The 20,139-nt window shown below is 31.1% G+C and overlaps 1 protein-coding gene across 1 annotated transcript in view; it reads right to left on the bottom strand.

The window, feature by feature from the left end:
- Positions 1-20,139, bottom strand: part of Vps13c (vacuolar protein sorting 13 homolog C) — a 176,092-nt gene that overhangs the window by 13,075 nt on the left and 142,878 nt on the right. The window contains exons 64-74 of the mRNA XM_048793227.1: positions 18,998-19,126; positions 18,590-18,723; positions 14,685-14,811; positions 10,769-11,004; positions 5,708-5,849; positions 4,564-4,704; positions 3,616-3,697; positions 3,436-3,505; positions 2,721-2,832; positions 2,478-2,591; positions 499-638 (exon numbers count right to left, since the gene is read on the bottom strand). Of these exons, the coding sequence (XP_048649184.1) occupies positions 499-638; positions 2,478-2,591; positions 2,721-2,832; positions 3,436-3,505; positions 3,616-3,697; positions 4,564-4,704; positions 5,708-5,849; positions 10,769-11,004; positions 14,685-14,811; positions 18,590-18,723; positions 18,998-19,126 (1,427 nt within the window). The remainder of the gene's footprint in view (positions 1-498; positions 639-2,477; positions 2,592-2,720; positions 2,833-3,435; positions 3,506-3,615; positions 3,698-4,563; positions 4,705-5,707; positions 5,850-10,768; positions 11,005-14,684; positions 14,812-18,589; positions 18,724-18,997; positions 19,127-20,139) is intronic.

Raw genomic sequence — 20,139 nt, 5'->3', positions numbered from 1 at the left:
GATGAGAAATGGACTTTTTTGTATTCCCAAGTAACTATTTGTTCTAATACCTTAGTTAAATATTGAATTCAAATAATGATTGAATGTACATTTGTCTGTCACACATAAACATTCTCACATTAAATGTAGCAAGGAGTTCTTATTTCCAACTTTGCTAAATGGTTATACTGAAATCTTACCCAACTGCTACATATTTCTTAAAATAACTATTTTAAAATACAGTTCCTTTACAATATTCTATACTAAAATAATTCCATTTTTATTCTACATTCATGCATTATCTAGATATGAGTATCCAAAAAAATTCACCCTTAATTGTAACAAATAAAATAAGCATACCTAAAGTATATAAGGAAATGAACCAAACTTTTCAAGTATGAGTAGTAAGAGACATCTATTTTCTAGTCTAATGTGGTACAAATGGAGAGGATATCCAGGAACATAACCTTGGCACAAATGGTACAAATGCTTTCCAATGAACTTTAACAAAAGTCTTACTTGAATATAAGGTCATCCACATCAGTTAGAGTAGCACCTATGCTTTTCAACAGCAGGTTAACAGAATGAATTGCAATCATTTCCTGTTTTTCTTTGTCTGATTCTTCACCTCCAGAACCCAAAGACAGACTCAAATGCAACTGAAAGAAAAATCATGTTCAATAAATGAAACATAAAAACAAAAAAATTAAATACTTAGGTACCAGATTGTCGGATGCAACCAAATGTATCCTTCAAAATTAATTTGATTCCCAATCTATTCCTGTGAACATTACACAGAATATACTTTTGATTCTCATTTTTTTTGATAAAAAAATTACAGTCTAACTCAAAAAGAAAGCTCTATTTGAAGTATAAATACCATTTTCATATGGAGGAGAGCTTTCACAAAAATGGCATAATCATCTTAAGAAAAAAAAACATGTCGCAAGTAGTCTGCCATCAGAACAATGGATATTACTTATTTTCAATTAAAGTAAATCATTTATGGAAAAATTAAGATAATAACTGATATAACTATGTCACAACAATAACATGACAAATATGGTAATAGTTAGCAAGTTGCCATAAGTTTTTAAAAGAGTAATAAGGTTTTCAGCTTCCATAGACACTCCCACTGATTACTTAAATGTGGGATTTTCCCATTTCCATCTGGCTTACATTTTTTGCTGTATCAACACTGGCGTATAGTGCAAGAACACATATATAAAAGATAATTCAACATGACAAATAAAGTTGATCACTCTCCTTTCTCATTCTGCATTTTTTAGGCATTTTACCTAAATGATGTAGAGCTCGAGTAGAATGGACATAGGGTGAGGCCAGGAAAACCTGGTTTGTTTTTTCTTTAATGTGGATTACCCATGTGTAAAGTCAGGGAGTGTTGAGGTCCAGGAAGATAAGCTCAGGTGGAAAGAGCTCCTACCTTTCCCTAAGGCAAAATCACCAAGTACTAAGAAAATAACTGTGGCTCATTATTCAACTTCATGGCACAATTCCCAGTGTGCCTAAAAACATGAGTAAGTAAATCACCTTTAATACTCCCCAAGATTATAAATTCCATGAAGTTATTTTGTACCTCCATGGCAATTTTATAACAGGCATTCAGTAAATTTTTGTTGAAGGTATTGTTTAACCCCATAAATAACTGATTTTCATTTACTCGTAAGAAATTGTGTATAATATATCATATAAAACAATATAAATCTTACACTTGATACTGTTGCTATGTCTGATACCATCAAACTAATATATAAATTTTAAATAATTCTATTTTATAAATCCATTCATTTAGCTGAATAGATTGAAAATGAAAATGAAACTGCTATCAACAGTTTTTGAGAATGTAAAGGATCATCGATATTTTAAAGAGTTACTTAATTGTAAATCTGGCCCATTACACAAGTTCAGAGCATTATGGTTGATAGCATTTGTATATTTGCTAGCTGTAGTCTTCCCCTGTAAAAGCAAAAACAACAAAAAGGGAAAAGGAAATGGGTTCATAAAGCACAAAATCAGGCAAGTGAAAGGTATCCAATTTTCCACTTCCTTAGTTACAAACAAATTCTGGAAATGAGAAGAACACCCCATGAACAGTATACTACCGACTTCAGCGTTTTCACATTCTGGTCAAGAGCACTCATAGCTTACTGTTTAGACAGTGCTAGTAGTTACAAAGTACAACCAAAACATTAAATCTTGGTGAGCACTGCTATGCTTAATTAAGAAGTGCCTTTGTCAGCTTCTTCCTTGAATAAAGAGGTGATTAATTCAAGACTAGAGAACATGATCTGATGGTTTATCTGTGAGAATTATGACTGACATACATTACAGAGAATTGTCTTAATTATTATGATTAATCAAACAAAGTTCCTGGCAAATAATGTGATGAAACAAATAAGAAGCTACATTTAAACACAGACCCTTTAAAAGTTCTAAAACAATTTCACTAAATTTTCAAGATAATTATTATAACAAACCTTAACAGGAGATATATGGAAATGTTCAAAGAAACTAAGAATTGACATATCAGTCATTGATGTCTCCATTAATTCTGTGTTTAGAGCATCGATATCTTGTTGGATTAATTTTGTCTGAAAAAAATTAAATAGAAAAATGTAAATTTTTTTATCTACTATAATTTGCTCAGAAACTTTTTATCTATTATAATTTGATTTAAATTTTTTAACTTTATATTTTTCCCAAGGAATAAAAATCGTTACCCGTTTTCTTTCAGCTTCTGGATCAGTTGTTGGAGTGAACAGTGCAATAATAGCTCCAAGAAATCCTTGATCAACTTTTAAGGCCATTTCTTGAATAAGGACCATAAAATACCTATGGAAAAAAAAATTAAGATGGAAAAGGGTTTCAATCAATCCTGGTGATTTTCAATGTTAAAACTATGATTTTATCAAAGTCCACAGTCAGATCTTATTTCTTTGTCTCTTAAAAATCATGTTAATAAGATTGAAGTCTACTTAGACTGATACTTTCAGTACACTAAAAACTTCACTGAGGTAGTAGAGAGGTACTGAGTAATACTGAGGTAATATATGGTATTAATAGCACTCAGAAGTCCCAAGCACTCAAATGTATCGTGTCACAGTAAACATAATTATAATTAGAAGATGTAGCAAGAATCACCCAATTTTTAAAGTGTATAGCAAGTGCTTGAAAGAAGACAGCTCACAAATACATACTTCATTTCTTTTTCACTATTTTATATTCTAAAATAGTGAAGGTGGTTGAAGGAATTCTACATTTTAAAACATGCACTATTATATAAATACTCATAAAAAATTACTCAACCAAAAGTACATTAATAGGTTCAGTTGGAAAATAATTTTTATACAGAAGTCATTTTCAAAAAGAGTAATATTTAGTTTCAAAACAGAGTGTTTTAAATTCCTTTAGATAAACAGCAGAAATCTTTCTTACTTGAATTGTAAGACTTTGCTGTACTCATTAAATCGTGTGATGATACTCACATCAATGAAAGGTTTGGGCTCTAAAAGAAAAAAAAAAGAATAAAGGTGAAATTATCAAAGCTTAATACTAGGTCAAACTAAGGTCTAACTTCTATGAATAAGGTATACCTGTATTTCTTTTGTTTTTTACCTGAGTCCAAAGCAATAGATTTTGGAGGGGCCACAGGATGAAATACAACAGGGAACATTGTACCTGGTAACTGATTATCAACCTGAAAGAAAAGGAAATCAACTGAGCAAAATTTTAAATTATTTAGACATAAACTTTCAGTTTCACAGGTATTATGAAAAACATTAATTTAATCTTAACTATCAGCACATACATATGGTACCAATAAAATTTTTACTTTAAATCTTTAAAACTTTTTATACACTTCAGAAAGGATAAGCCATTATATAAAATAACAGCTGTATAATTGTATTAAGAATTGTACATCATTAATGCAAATATCTGTACCTGCATCACACAGGATTTCAAAGTTCTACAGTTTAAATAAAATACAAGAACAGACTGAACATGAAAACAGAGGATAAGCAGAAATAAGAAAAAGAATAAAAATGTCCTAAATAATACTTAATGGTTAAAAGGAAGTACAGAAGGGAGGCTGTGAGACAGTAAGCAAGCAAGTCCCCCAAAATAACTTCCAATAAAGCCCTGCTCTTTGCTAGGAAGAATGGGTGAACAAAATCTTATTTGGAATCCCTTAAAATATTTCAAGAAAAATTTAAAAATCACATAATCTCAGTCTAAGAAAATACTCTTGGCAGGTTAAATGGTCAACTCAGTCTCACAATGGTTACACGGTCTCTAGACTTGGACTGTGGGTGAGATGCTGAATCCATGGAATATAAAAACAAAAAGAAAAGATACAACTTATGGGTTGGTTGTATGTATGTATTTATTTATGTGCGGAGGACCTCACACATGCTAAACATGCACTTCACCACTAAGCTACACTCCCAGGCACCCAAAAATTGCCTATTTCAATGTAGATTATAACAATATAAAAAAGAAATTTCATTTCCAAGATTCCCAAAGTGATTAGAACATCCATTTAATTGAGGATGACAATCTTACCTGAAGCCAGTACAACCTGGCCCTTAAACTTCTCTGGTGAGGAGACTGCTTAAATTCAACTTGAATTCCTGATAAAAAGTCTCGTTTAATAGGGCACTGAACAGGGAGACGCATTTCCATTGGAACTTTACCAAAATTAACCTGGGGAGAAAAAAGCATATTTTTTTCTCGGATTAGTTACCCTATTTTAAATATCTGTTTCCTCATCAGGCAGAAAGAAAAGGTTATTTTTATCTCAACAAAAGAGATAACTATATTAAGGTGATCTATTAAGATTTCTGAAGTAGAAGCCATCACTTTTCTAGCAAATTACTAGAAAAAGAAGAATTCTATAAGTTTTCAATTATAGATGTAATACTTAAAAATTATTTATATAAAAAATTTAACAGTAAAGGAAAATTCCAGTTAATTCTAAACAACCTTTGTTACACAGCAAATAATTAATGGCTTATTTATCCTTGACACTAGTAGTATAGTTTATTTTTCACTGAAGCATAGCCAATACTAATTGGGGCATTCACAGAGAATGTAACAAACTCAATCTTCAGATATTAAAGACAAAGAGAAGCCAAAGTATATGACTAAACCAGATTGAGCTAAAAACCACTGTCAAGCTTCTGGAGTCTTCTTGGAGTAAAGATGACATTTTATTTCAGCTTTGTAAGGTCTCCTGGAGAGCACACCTTTATTTGTGGATATCTACCCACATCCAACAATCATTCAGTGAAACAATTTAATTGAGCAGGATTCATTATTTTTCATCAATGAAATACATAAAGCAGTCTTTATTTAACAATATACAGGTATCATTTGAAATATAAGAGAAAAAAATTTCAATAAGCAATCATGATTTCCCCACAGTATTACTAAAAACAAGTTCCATGAAAATGATTTGTAAATAGAACAAATTGCAAAAACAAAGACTTAAAGCCTGCTTAATAGTATGAGTTAATAACATTTTAATTCAAAATACACTAGCAATCCTACTACTAAATAAAAGTTTATTTACTAATATGTAAATTAATTTCTGCACACAGTGAGCATTAAAATTTTCTTTACTCCCAACAACAAAATAAACAAAGAAAAACTATAAAACTATGAACTACAAACATATAAGGCTTAAAACAAAAATATTTTGGCATACCTCAAAATTACTGTCTAGCTTAATCCAGCCACGGTCTCGTGATACTTGATATTTCTGATATGACTGTTCCAGTAAGATTATCTGCTTTTGACTAAAAGGCTTCCATTTCTGCTTTGGTTTCATCTCCCAAACAACACCAGAACTAAGATAATTCACACACAAAAAAATTAAATTAGAAATACATATATTTAAGTTTGTGGAACTACTATTCAACTCCAGATTAATGTGACTACTAGTTAACCATGGAAATTGTATTCATACAAGAGATTTTTTAAATACCAAACTATAACTGTGTAAAGATACATAAGGAATAGGGTCAGGAGAAAATATTTTTCAATCACACACTGATATCAATCAATTCAAGTATTGGCAAACTTTTTCTTCAAAGGGCAATGATGTTTTTGGGTATTGTGGGCTGACACAAAATCAAGATTATAATGTATGTAGTTAAGTATCAAGAAAAAAAAACTTCCATAAATTTTTTGAGGAAATTTAAAATATAAAATAACAATTGAGTATAATTTTTTAAAACAAAGGTCTATCAGATAAAAATATTATTCTATTAAGGTTTTTTAATATTAAAATCTACAAATATTCATCTATTAATGCTGATGTTGTAATGAATATCTACAATGTCTTTTCACACAGATATTGCTGAATACTGATATTAATATTTTATTTTTTAATTACTTTATTACTTGAAAGGCATTTATAAAATTCTACCTATTTCTTTCTCTTGATATTTGCTTTTTTAGCCTATTAATACCTTACAGGTCAATCATTTCCAGTGGAAGATTAAAGATTCTCAATTGCAAAAATTGATTCTGAAGTGTAGACATTTCTTTTGAATTTATATTAAAATCAGAAAAAAAATGTTGCTGGAACTGAAGGTGCAGGTCATAATTGAATCAGACATGATTCAATTAATTCCTTGTTGGTTAAAAACTTCATGGGACTAATGATGATTAAGTTCAGGGGACTTCATGAAGTTCACTATTGGACACTACGGGTTTGACAATACATGGCAGATTCAAATATTTTCCATAAAAATCTGCTGACCAATAATATAATACAAAACATACACTTGAAGTGCTTCACACTTTGAAACCTTTGTCCAAGTCCTTTTCTGCTCCACACATCTTTTCCCCATAATAAGTTTTATCTCAGAAGATTTTACCTAAGTTGTACTGAATTAGTATTTCTTCAACCTGTTTGAAAACATTCTTGCATATAAATATTCTATGTGAACTACTGATAAAGAATAAATCTTTGTCACTTCAAACTCAGCACTGACTTCTCAAATATACAGCAACTGAGCAGTACTAGGAACATCTGTTGACTCATCAGGAGCCATGGAAAAACACTCAGTATCATTTGCCCTGCCTTTTAATTGACTATTGATGTTGCTCTGAATGTCCTCAATTCTTTATGCAACTGTTCTCATGGAAAGGCTAATGGCCTTAGACAAGTTTATTTTCTGTGGACACATTTCTTTAGCTGCCACAATCAGACATGATTTAATTAACTCCCTATTGGTTAAAAAAAGCTTTCTGTGCTTGATCAACACAAATGAGTCATTCAGAAACTTACTTTGATTATAGCCTCATTTCTGTTGTTTTATTTTTGTGAAGAAATTCTGCTGCTATGAGATATTCTGTCATAAATTTTCTAATTTTTCTGGCCCTGGTTTTCCTGTGATTTTGAAATGCTGTCATGTGTGCCTAGTATGAAAATGTCAATATATTTGGTATTACTTTAGCACAGGTATAATATCATTAATTTAAAAAAAGCTTTTGATTAAGAAGATAATCCATATTCCACTATAATGTAGAAGAGTGACATTCAAAGTCCACTATTCTTATTTTCACATGATGGATGCCCATTGAGCATCTTCACATGCAGTAAAAGCAATGTGTACATCACTCACTCTGATCAGTAGTATACTGTGCAGCATGGCTATGTTCCAGTAAAATTTTACTTATGAGCAAAAAAATCTTAAGTTCATATAATTTTCATGTATTACAAAATATTTTTCTTTTGGTTAAAAAAAATCTCCTTTACATTGAAGGCTATATAAAAACATGCAGTGAACTAAATTTGGCTTACTGATCATACTTTGCTGACACGTGCATTAGAGAATACCGTTAGCAATATGGCAAAATATGAATTGGTAAATTTTAATTTACATTGTTGATATTAGTCGACAGAATGTAAACAATGTCTTCATTATATAATATGTTTAGGGCATGAAGTCAGTGAAGGTACTGAGTAAATATAAATTTGTTGTAGTTGTTGATATAAATCCAAGAACTACACATAATAAAAACTCTGAGAAAACTAGGAATGGGGGGGAACTTCCTCAACTTAATAAAAGGCATTATTAAGATCAGGAATAAGGCAAGGACATTCATTCTCACCCTCCTATTTAACATTGTACCAGAAGTCCTAGATAGTGTAGCTGGACAATAAAATAAAATAAAAGGTCCAAATAATCTGAAGGTACAAATAATCTGAAGGGAAAATAATGCTACCTTTGTTCACAGATGACATCACTGTCAACACAGAAAATTTCAAAGAACTAACAAAAACATTCCTGTAATTAATAAGAAATTATAACAAGGTTGACAAGAAACAAGATTAATATTATTCAAGTCAAATGCTTTGATATGTTTGCAAAAAACAACTGGAATTTCAAATTAAAAATAATATGATTTACCCTAGCACCAAAGAACTAAAATACTTAGGTACAAACAAAATATGTACATGATCTATATGAGGAAAACTACAAAAGACTGGTGAACAAAGTTGATGATCTAAGTAAACAGAGAAATAAACATGGATATAACAACTCAAGATTGTTAAGATGTCAGTTCTCCCAAATTAATCTACACATTCAGTCCAATCCCAATCAAAAAAGTATTTTGTGGATATCATCAAACTGATTCTAAAATTTATATGGAAAGGCAAAGAGACTTAAAAGATAAAATACTGAAAAAGAGAACAAAGTTGGAAGAATGATACCCTACTTTAAGAACTTTAATTTATTGGCCAAAAAATAGATGAACAGATCAATGGAAGGGAATAGAAAGCCCAGAAATAGACCCAAACAAATACAGTCAACTATTTTTTTTTAAAGAAATAAAGGTAACTGTGGAGAGAGAATAGTCTTTCCAACAAATATGTTAACGACTGATCATCCATATGCAACAAAAATGAATCTAAACATAAAGCTTTATTTTTCAAAAAATAAAAACTCAAATTGGAATGAAGAATTAATTGTAAAACGTAAAATTAGAAAACTCCTACAGGACAAAAGGTGAAAAATCTAAGTGACCATGGGTATAGCAATGACTTTTTATACACAGCAAAAGCACAAACCATGAAAGAGAAAAATGATAAATGGACTCCATAAAATTTTAAATTTTTGCTCTTTGAAAGATACTGTTAAGAAAATGACAAGAAGCCACAGACTAGGAGAAAATATTTGAAAAATAGATATCTGACCAAAGTCTGGCATAACAAATATCCAAAGAATTCTTAAAAATCAACAAAAAGATAGGAAACAACTGGTTAAAAATGGGCAGAAAAGATCCAGAGAGCTGAGGAAAAATATATTGAGTTGGCGAATAAGCCTACAAAGGATGGTCAACAACAGGGAACTGCAATTTAAAACAAAAAGGAGATTCCATACATATGATTCGAATAGCTAAAGTCAGTAGTTTCCAGAAGTTCAGGAAGGAGAAAGCCAGAGATGACAGGCTGAAAATAGGAGAGGTTAAGGCACTATATGACACTATAATGGAGAATATGTTTCCATACATTTGTCACAAACAATTCAAAATGCAAACCCTAAAGGAGACTATAGACTTTAGATAATAAAAATATATCAATATTAGCTGTAACAAATGTGCCACACTCTTGCAAGACCTTAATAATAGAGAAAACTTGGGAGTGTGCAATATAGAGGATCTCCATATTTACACACTATTTTTCTCTAGTTCTAAAACTGCAAACAAATAAAACCTATTTTAAAAATTATGCAACTTAGTATTCCTTTGAAACTTAGATGTTACTGAATTTGTATGATGATTTTAAAAATCAATCAAGTTATTAAGATGAATTTCACAAATGTCCTTTAACAGGTCAACCTAACAAAATATCATAGTGTCTATAATACTAAAGTTTAAAGAAGTGATATCAAAGAAATAAAGAGAAGGTAAAATTGGATATATAAGACTAAAAAATTATTTTCATATTTAGTTTAAAAATTCTCTGTAATATTGAAATGTAAGGACTTAACGGCATATGTGATACCATGTATAGTACCCATAGGTGTTTTGCAAAGTATGTTACATGCATTATCTGTGTTCTTATCTAATTTTACTTTCCTACTTAGGGTTAGGATTAGGAAAGTAAAATTCTCAACCTATGCTGGTTATATTTGGTATCATAACTATCATAACTATTTCATTTAATATCCCCAAGAAAGAATGAGTCTTTTATCAAACTCAGTGTGATTAAATAATAATAATAATAATAATGTTTTTCTTAAGTAGGTATAAACAGAACCAGAAAAAATAACTGTTCCATAAGTATTAAAAGTTCTCAAATGAAAGATTACTCATATCAAATCCAATTTCCTTTATGAACCTCTTTTCTAATTTATTTCTGATGGCTTTTCCCGACCCATGCCATTTTCTAGAACCTCTGACAAAATGAGTAAGTTAGTTCCACCTGTTTACATTGCAAATATATATAATTCTTTGTAGCATTTCTCAGTGTTTTTATAGTTTATTTAAGAAAAACCACTCAATAAGGAAAGAAGAAACTACTTTCTTCCCCACCAAATGACAATGGATATTGTGACGGTAAAAACAATATCTTACTCATCTTTCTATCTTTTGGGATTTTCAGCCAGCTGTTTAATTATTCGGTAAGTTTTACTGCATGAATGTACAGCATAACAAATTCAGAAAGAGTATGTTTACTCTTATCAAATTGAATATTATAAACTCAATGCCTTTTAAAGATTTCTGATGTTTTATCTTTCTTCTTGTATACCTGGTTATTCCAATGTATGAAACTTCCTGCTTATTTTCATTGTTCACCAATGAGAGCCCAAGACTGTGGAGAGACAAGGTTATTTCATGATCAGCCTGTTCCATTTCTTCTGCCTGCAGTGCTTTGGAAACCAAGGCAACATCATCGGTGAAAAGCAAAACTCTCTGGCGTCCATCTAGGAATGATACCCAATGTATCTGGATGTTTGCGTCGTATGGAAACTGTCCACATTCATCCTGAGAAAAGAAAGACTTTTCATTAAAGCCACACATATTTTTTTTACTATTTAAGGTCAAAGGACAGTAACTGAGAAAGATTAGAAAACTGTTGTCAAACCCATAGTGTCCAATAGTGAACTTCATGAAGTCCCCTGGACTTAATAATCATCAGTTCCATGAAGTTTTTAACCAACAAGGAATTAATTGAAACATGTCTGATTCAATTATGACCTGCACCTTCAGTTCCAGCAACATTTTTTTCTGATTTTAATATAAACTCAAAAGAAATTTCTACATTTAGAAAACTTTAAAAAGCATGTCCATAAAATGGAAAACTCTTAACCAACAAATTTATAAATAAAACTATAATCTATGTTAAAATGTACCATTTTTTTCAAACAATGACAAAGATTAAGAGTACTTAGCATTTTTATATCTTAGTTTGTGCTGTCCAGTTAATGATCAAAGGGCACTGAGCAGAAGCAAGAGAATCCTTTGCTGGAACCAATGCCACAAGATAATTACTTGTCTTCAAGCTGGAAAACAGTCTAGTTCAGATGTTTATTAGAAAAGCAACCTGATGCAAAACTAGCTTGATCTATTTTTATGTTTTAATAATTTATAACATAGCAAATATTTATGTAAATCACACTGCTAAATAGTCTAACTATGGTAATCAGTTTGAACTAAGTTTAAGAATAACCTTCGTGGCTAAAGGTTTTATATAGCACCTAAAACTATGAAGTTTGATTGGTTAGTGTTTTAGGAGACTAAATTAATATATTATTAATAAAATCCTTTTCAAAATTTTTATGCTAAACATAAACTTAACAGTTCCTTTCAACAGGCAATAAAAGTTCCTATTATATGCCTTTCCACCTTGTGTTTTGTTGGGAAAAAAAAAAAAAGATTTTACAAAAAGCACATTTTGTTATTGTTATTGTTTAAATTTTATTATTACTTTAAAAATATGCTGTATGGCAAAATTAACCTGTCCAATTTTTTTAATGTAATACTCAAATTTTCAAAGATGCCTATTAATAAGATGAACTTTGCAAACTATGAAATTTGATATGTATTTTAGTTTCAATCTCAAATTATCATTCCAATGTTCTGTTTTCCATCTACATTATGTTAAAAATTAAATGAAAAAAAAAAATAAATAAGGTATCAAACTCCAAAAATGTGTTTAATTAACTTCTAGCATTTTAATGCAATGTTATTCACGGCATGAATACTTGTGGTGGCCCCTCATTTTCTGTCATATTATGACAATCCAATAGTTGTGCTTTGGATTATAGTTCATCGAAACTAAAATGCAACAATTTGCCATATTTTTTTATTCTGTTTGCCTATTAAATCTTCACTATCTTTTCATGCTTAAAATTTTCTTGTTGGTTAGGTTAAGACAGATTTCTTGTAATTAGCACATAGTTAGATACAATATTCTTTTTAAAGAAACACCATCTTACTGTGTTGCCCACACTGGCCTTGAACTTCTGGCAAGTGATCCCCCTGCATCAGCCTCCCATGTAGCTAGGCCACAGGCACAGGCCACCACAACTGGCTTCAGTGTTACATACTGTTTTTTTTTCCTTTTTTTTTTTTTTAACTTAATCTGAGTATCTTTGTGACTAGAAGAATTTAAAGCATTTTCATTTACTGAAATAACTGCTGGGAAGCATGGTCTAGAAGGAAAAGTCTAGGACTATGAAGCCAGACAGAGCTGATTTTGAATCCCAACTAGCAGTCCTAAGTTATTACTATAAAAATTAATGATAATACATGAAAAGTATCAAGATATGATAGGCACTCAATTAAATGTTATTTGTCACTTATTATATACTTTCTTACACTTCTTTCTTAGAGCAAATTTTTCTTTAATTTTCTCCATTGTTTTAAAATCCCTTAACTCAATGATTTTAGTTCTACTAATTAATAGCTTTTTTAAAAAGACAATCTTTACTCCATAATTTCTCTAATTAAAATTTAGGATTAAGTGATATACATATTCTATGCACACAATATATTGTTTCCCACTCTGTTTTCATTTTAATTTGTTGTCATTTTAAAAAAATTTCCCCTTGCTTTCCTCTTACTTCTGTTGTCATATCTTTATAACTTAGTTGAGGAGGTATGGCATATATTTTGAAATTTTTCTTCTGATAAACAAATTTTCTAAGATCTAACTTACCTTCTCAATCTGTATGATAATGATTCATTTTTCTTGTAAAGTTTTTTTTTCCATAAATCCTATTGATTTTTTCCTGTTTATTCATACTCAGTTGAGGAAATATCTATCTATTTATTTATTTATTTTTTGGAAAGATATGTTTATACCTTATCTAAGTTTGTCAAGAATAAATGGACTTTCTTTGGACTCCCTTTTCAGGACCACTTACACCTGGGCAGAACTCCCTTCTCACATCAACTTAGTGGACAAAGAAATGGTCCATTTCCTTGTTTCTAGATCACTTTTCAATACCTAAAAGTCTATCTACTGAGTAGTACCATCTGCTTTTTCAACTGCCTGTTTCACTAACAAAAAATAGAAACATTAGAAACTGAAATCTGTTTAAAAACTGACACTGTCCCTGGGCTTCTTCCTAGACCTGCCTCTGTACACAGACCTTCATAGCCCTCTCCATAATGCTTCTGCCACCTTCTCTCTGTGTCTGCATGTTAATTCCTAAGAGTTGTGGTTGTTAAGCAGTATCAAATTTCAGGACAGACAAAACAATCCCAGATAAGCATAGGGTCTCCTGGTAGAGTTACTGAGCATCTGAGTCAGAAAGAAAAAAGGATCGGGCAACTGAAGTCTTGTTCTTCTGCTGTAAACCTCAGAATTTGTTATGAAAGTAAAGCACAAGCAAACCAACAGAGTGCCACCAAACTGTCTTGGTGAAAATCACTCCAATAATCTCATAACATATGAACTAGCAACCTCATTTTTCAAAGATTAAGTCTTTATCTTTTATAGGCATCTCTGAGAGAATATAGGAAAAGATAATCCAGTCACTATTGCCCAATTACAACTTCAAAGTAAACATCAAGAAAGCCTTCTTAACAACTAGCATTATTGGACAATGGAATATGACACTATATGAACCTTTCTTCATGGAATATATCTCTACAGAAACTGGATAACGTATCACGAATTTAAGAGCAATTCTGACATCAAATAGGAGGCTGGTAGATGAATTCTTAGGTTCCTTCCAGAGTCTTATATCAGAAACATATTTGATTAATTTAGCTATCTCAATATTACTTCAACAAATATTTCTTATGAGATAATTTATATGCTATCAAACTCCACTGATTTTAAAAAAATAGAGCCTTATTTAAAAAAAATGCTGAAAAACCTCAGTTAACAGTGGTATGGATATGTTTAAAATAAAGTTGTTTTTTACCAATCTTAAAATTCTTTCCTTTTAAAAAAGTTAAGAAGGTGCTTTACTTAACTTGGACAGGAAGGAACAGAACTACTTTTTAAATTGTAAATTTAAATTATTTTGACTCATCTACGATAAAATATTCAGTATGAACTGTTTGTAATCTAAAGTTCCAAAGTAACTTATTCTAAAAATATTTCCAATTCACTTTTAGTTCAGTAAGGACCAAGACAACCTGGTAAACTAGCTTGTTTACTTCCCAATCATCAGGAAAACCATATAGCACCTGATCCCATCAAATGATACCTTTAACAGATCATGTTCCCCAAGAGTTGCTGCATATCTCCATGTAAGTTTTCTTGTGCCAGTAGGATCCGCCCAGGCAAAAAGTCGAGCTTGTTTTGGCAGCAATTCTACTTCCTCCTGTGATCCACTAAAATACAATCAACAGAGGGAAAATTAGAATATCTTGGCCTTTAGAATCCCAGATCTGTAGTTTATTGAGAAGGGGATTTGCATACAAGCACTATGAAAGTGCTTCAGTTAATAAACCACAACTCTACCTAAAAATAAATACCTGAAAATGTCCAATAGACTAATACTTTTGATGTTTGGGGAAATGGAATACTATAGTATAATTTTCTTTCTAAAGGTTCATTGAACTATGAATTCATCCAAGAAGAAACATACCAATGAAATCCATTAAGGTAAATAAATTGGTACATAAGTGTTCACCTACAGAAATGGCTGTGATAGTAAATATCTTTAGTAGAAGAACTTCACTCAGTGCTGAAGTTTAAACTTTTGTTAATCAAATGCATACTTAAGATGTATTATGGGTCTCAGCATTAAAAAAAAGAAAGGTCCATGTGAAACAGCAGCATTTCCTAGGGACTTGCTGGAAACGTAGCCTTGCAGCCAACCCATAAGTTTAGAAACTATAGGTCCATATAATACAAAAACATTTAGAGAGAAGTGAAATAAAAGTAATCCAAACAGATTTTGATCCTTTCTGTACTTGTAAATCTGTTCCTAGATTCATACTATGAGAAATAAGAACAGGGAAATCTTTAAGGAATTTATATATTACATATATATACATATGTGTATATATATGCATGAATGCATTTATGAAAGTACTATTATGTACTTTAAAGGCTTAAATTTATTTGTTATAGCATTAAAGAAAGACATCATCAAAATGACAACATAAAAGTAATAATAAAATTCCAGATATAATAATAAATTCAATATCTCTCTCTACTCACTGACCTCCATTTAACCTTTTATTATCCCTAACCAAAAAACTACATTTCATTTATAGGACAAGACTAACTGAGCATTACCAGATTGCAAAGGGAAGGTAATACTTTAAAGAGTTTGTGAATATACTTAGTATACAACCAGAGATATGAAAAATTTGTGCTCTATATGTGTAACATGAATTGTAATGCATTCTCCTGTCATATATACATTAAAAAATTAATTAAAAAAAAGAGTTGCACAGTTCTTTATCAGCAATTCCGAAATTCAAAGGCTCTAAAAGCCCAAAAACTTTTCTGTAAGTTTGTTGTCAAGAAAAGTTGGCAGCAGAAAGAGAAATTAGGAAAACTACCCCATTCATAATAGCTGAAAAAATAAATAAATAAAATGCTTGGAGCCAGGTGTCTGTAATCCCAGCAGCTTGGGTAGCTGAAACAAGAGGATCACGAGTTCAAAGCAAGCCTCAGCAAAAGCAAAGCACTAAGCAACTCAGTGAGATGCTGTCTCTAAATAAAATACAAAATAGGGCTGGGGATGTGGCTCAGTGATAGGGTGCCCCTGAGTTCAATCCTCAATACACCTAAATAAATAGTTGAATAATTAAATAAATAAATAAATAAATAAATAAATAAATAAAGTACTTGGGAATCAATCTAACAAAAGAGGTAAAAGACTTCTACAATGAAAATTACAGAACACTAAAGAAAGAAATTGATGAATATCTTAGAAGATGGAAAGACCTCCCAAGCTCCTGGATAGGCAGAATTAATATTGTAAAAATGGTCATACTACCAAAAGCATTCTACAGATTTAATGCAATTCCAATTAAAATCCTGAAAACATTCTTCATAGAACTAGAAAAAGCAATCATGAGGGGCTGGGGTTATGGCTCAGTGGTAGAGCACTTGCCTAGGATGGTTGAGGCCCTGGGTTTGATCCTCAGCATCACATTAAAATAAATAAATAAATAAATAAACAACAACAACAACAAATAAATAAAGATTAAATTCTTAAAAAAAGAAAAAAGCAATCGTGAAATTCATTCAGAAAAATTAAAAACTCCAAATAGCCAAAGCAATCCTTAGCAAGAAGAGTAAAGGAGGAGGCATCACAATATCAGATCTTAAACTATACTACAGAGCCATAGTAACAAAAACAGCATGTTATTAGCACCAAAACAGACACGTAGACCAATGGTACAGAATAGAAGACACAGAGACAAACCCACATAAATATAGTTATCTCATACTAGACAAAAGCACCAAAAACACTCAATGGAGAAAAGAAAACCTGTTCATTAAATGGTGCTAGGAAAACTGGAAATCCACATGTAACAAAATGAAATTAAACCCTTATCTCTCACCCCACACAAAATTCAAAATGGATCAAAGACATAGGCACTAGACCAGAGACTCTGCACCTAATAGAAGAAAAAATAGTCCCAAATCTTCACCATGTCAGCCTGGGATCTGACTTACTTAATAAGATTCCTAAGGTGTAAGAAGTGATTGAATCAATAAATGGGAAGGATTCAAACTAAAAAGGTTCTTCATAGCAAAGGAAACAATCGATAATGTGAAGAGAGAGGCTACAGAATGGAAGAAAATCTTTAGCATACCCACCTGAGATAGAGTATTTATCTTAAAAATATATAAAGAACTCAAAAAAACTTAACACACACAAAAAAAACCCACAAATAACCCAATCAATAAATACGCTAAGGAACTGAACAGAAACTTCACAGAAGAAAATACAATCAATCAACAAATATATGAACAAATGTTCAATATCTCTATCAATTAGAGAAATGCAAATCAAAACTACTCTAAGATTTCATTCTCACTCTTGACAGAATGGCAATCATCAAGAACACAGGCAACAATAAATGTTGGCAAGGATGTGGTGAAAAAGGTACACTCATACATTGCTGGTGGGACTGCAAATTGCTGCAATCACTATGGAAAGCAGTATGCAGACTCCTCAGAAAACCTGGAATGGAACCACCATTTGACCCAGCTATCCCACTCCTTGGTTTATACCCAAAAGACTTAAAATCAACATATTACAATGATGCAGCCATATCAATGTTTATAAGCAGCTCAATTCACAATAGCTAAATTATAGAACCAATTTAGGTTTGTTTTAATAGATGAATGAATAAAAACAATTTTGGTATATATATCGTATGTATAATATATATACACATGTATATAATATGATATGTGTGTATAAGTGTGTGTATATACTATACATATAATATAATGAAATATTAATCTTAAAGAAGAATGAAATTATGGCATTTGCTGATAAATGGATGGAGCTGGAGAAGATCATGCTAAGTGAAATAAGCTAACACTAAAAAAAAACCAAAAGTGGAATGTTTTCTCTGATATGAGGATGCTAATTTGCAATAGGGGGGTCGTTGTGAAAAGAATAAAGTTACTTTAGGTAGACAGGAGTAAATGGAGGGGAGGACGTATAGGGGTAGGAAGAATAGAATGAATCAGACATGATTACCCTATATACATATATAACTATACAACCAGTGTGATGCTTCAACATGTACAACCAGAAGAATGAGAAATTATACTCCATTATATATGATGTATCAAAGTTCATTCTACTGTCATGTATAGCTAATTAAAACAAATTTTAAAAAATAAAAAAAAAGTTGGCAGTAGAACCTAATTTGAATTGATGTGAAACTATTAATAGTTTTAATTTTATTCCACCTAGTGTAAATATTCATAAGTTTTCATGCATAAATATTAATGTGTTTCATTATAGAATACTGTCTCAAGACATGACCTGGGTATTAATAATAAGCAACACATGCTCCACATGACCTTTCTAAAATCTGAGACCATGTGGTATGTGAAAGCTAAATGTATCTCAGAAGGTACTGTGGCCCAATAAAAGCCAGAGTTTCCATCAATCCCCTTTCATACCTCTGTTTATATGTGAGGATGTCCCATGGTGTATGGTTTATTATCAGGGCGGGTGCAGATCCCTCATGGTAATCAGAAAAGGTTATGACAGTTGAATGTTCAGCAGTGTTAACATCCACCAATATACCTCCATTCTGTTGTAGGGAAAAAAAGTACATATGCCATGTATTGGTTTAACCTCACTTACATATGTAATTTCAATCAGTTATGTAAATACAAAGGCTTTTTCTTAAGTTCTTACTGAAAAGCAAACTGGCTCTGATTTCTTACAAACATTCATAAGGCATTATATATTGATATAGCAGCATCTTCAAATAATTAACACTAAATTTTTATAGCATGGTTCAGTGAAATGTGTGAAGCAAAAATTTTTAAAAAGACATTTTATTTTAAAATATAAAAACTTACAAGATCTTCTAAACTCAACAAAGTGCCATTATCCTGTTGGTTATAAAAGAATGGTTTGGAGGATCCTTCACAGCCCACCACTCTCACACAAAGTTTGCCTGACAAATTTTCGGGCCAAAATGGAAGGCACTGAAAACACAAAAATTAATATCAGTCTTAAAATAATGCTGTGATATAAATAAGATATTGGCTAATTAAGTTTTTACCTCTGAATCTGATCTTGATTAAATGATCACCAAGTTCCTTAAAATATTTCCTCTACATCTCATATTAAGACCATTGACAATATAATGACTATTATGTTCTATTTATGACTATTAACATTCACCAGAAGAATACAGATATATTAATCCATCTATATATACAATGTCATATTCACTCTATCATATTTATATGTTAAAATATGACAGCCAGCTATCCATCCACATGTACAATATGAGAAACCCAAAAGCATGTTCAGTAAGCACATCTCAAATACCTTGAATAATTAAAAATTATAATATTTATAACATTTACTTTTGTGCATATCCCATTTTACTTCATTAATGCATGAAGAATTCTTTCATAGACTATCTTATCTGAGATAAACCAGAAAGAGAATAGAAAACAGAGAAGAGACCATCATTAACCTACTGAAAGTCCTGACATCACCTTCCTAGCTATTTGAACTTAATCAAAAAGTCATAGTTCTTTGAGCCTGTTTCCCTATCTATAACACTGGGGTTTTCATTCCTAACATTATAGAAAATGTCCTTCTGTTATAGAATACTGGGTAAATTTTGCTTCTGAATAAAAAATACTACTGTTGCCAAATCTACATCAAAGACAAAAAAATAAAATAAACAGTTATTGCTAATACACAGAGATCATTTGAAGTGCCTTGAAGAGACCACGCATCTTAGAGCTCTAAATACGTTTTTACTGAAATAAGAATCCTTCCTTTTGAGTCTTTTGCTAAGTACTTTTAAAAATAATTTCAGAATATTTTTTGAGCAGTACTAAAAATGAACTTCAGCTATCCTGAAGGTCAGCTAGTTTGACTGAAAACTGGGTCAAAGTCAAGGACTACTGCTCATCTTTGCAGTAGTACCCTCTTCCCTCACTTTATCCCTCATTCTTTTCACCTCATTAAATATTACTGA

This window comes from Marmota marmota, unplaced genomic scaffold (assembly GCF_001458135.2).
Source record: "Marmota marmota marmota unplaced genomic scaffold, marMar, whole genome shotgun sequence".
NCBI classification, from domain to species: Eukaryota; Metazoa; Chordata; class Mammalia; order Rodentia; family Sciuridae; genus Marmota; species Marmota marmota.
The sequence above is the reverse complement of the archived record's forward strand: the minus strand, read 5'-3'. Positions and strand labels throughout refer to the sequence as shown.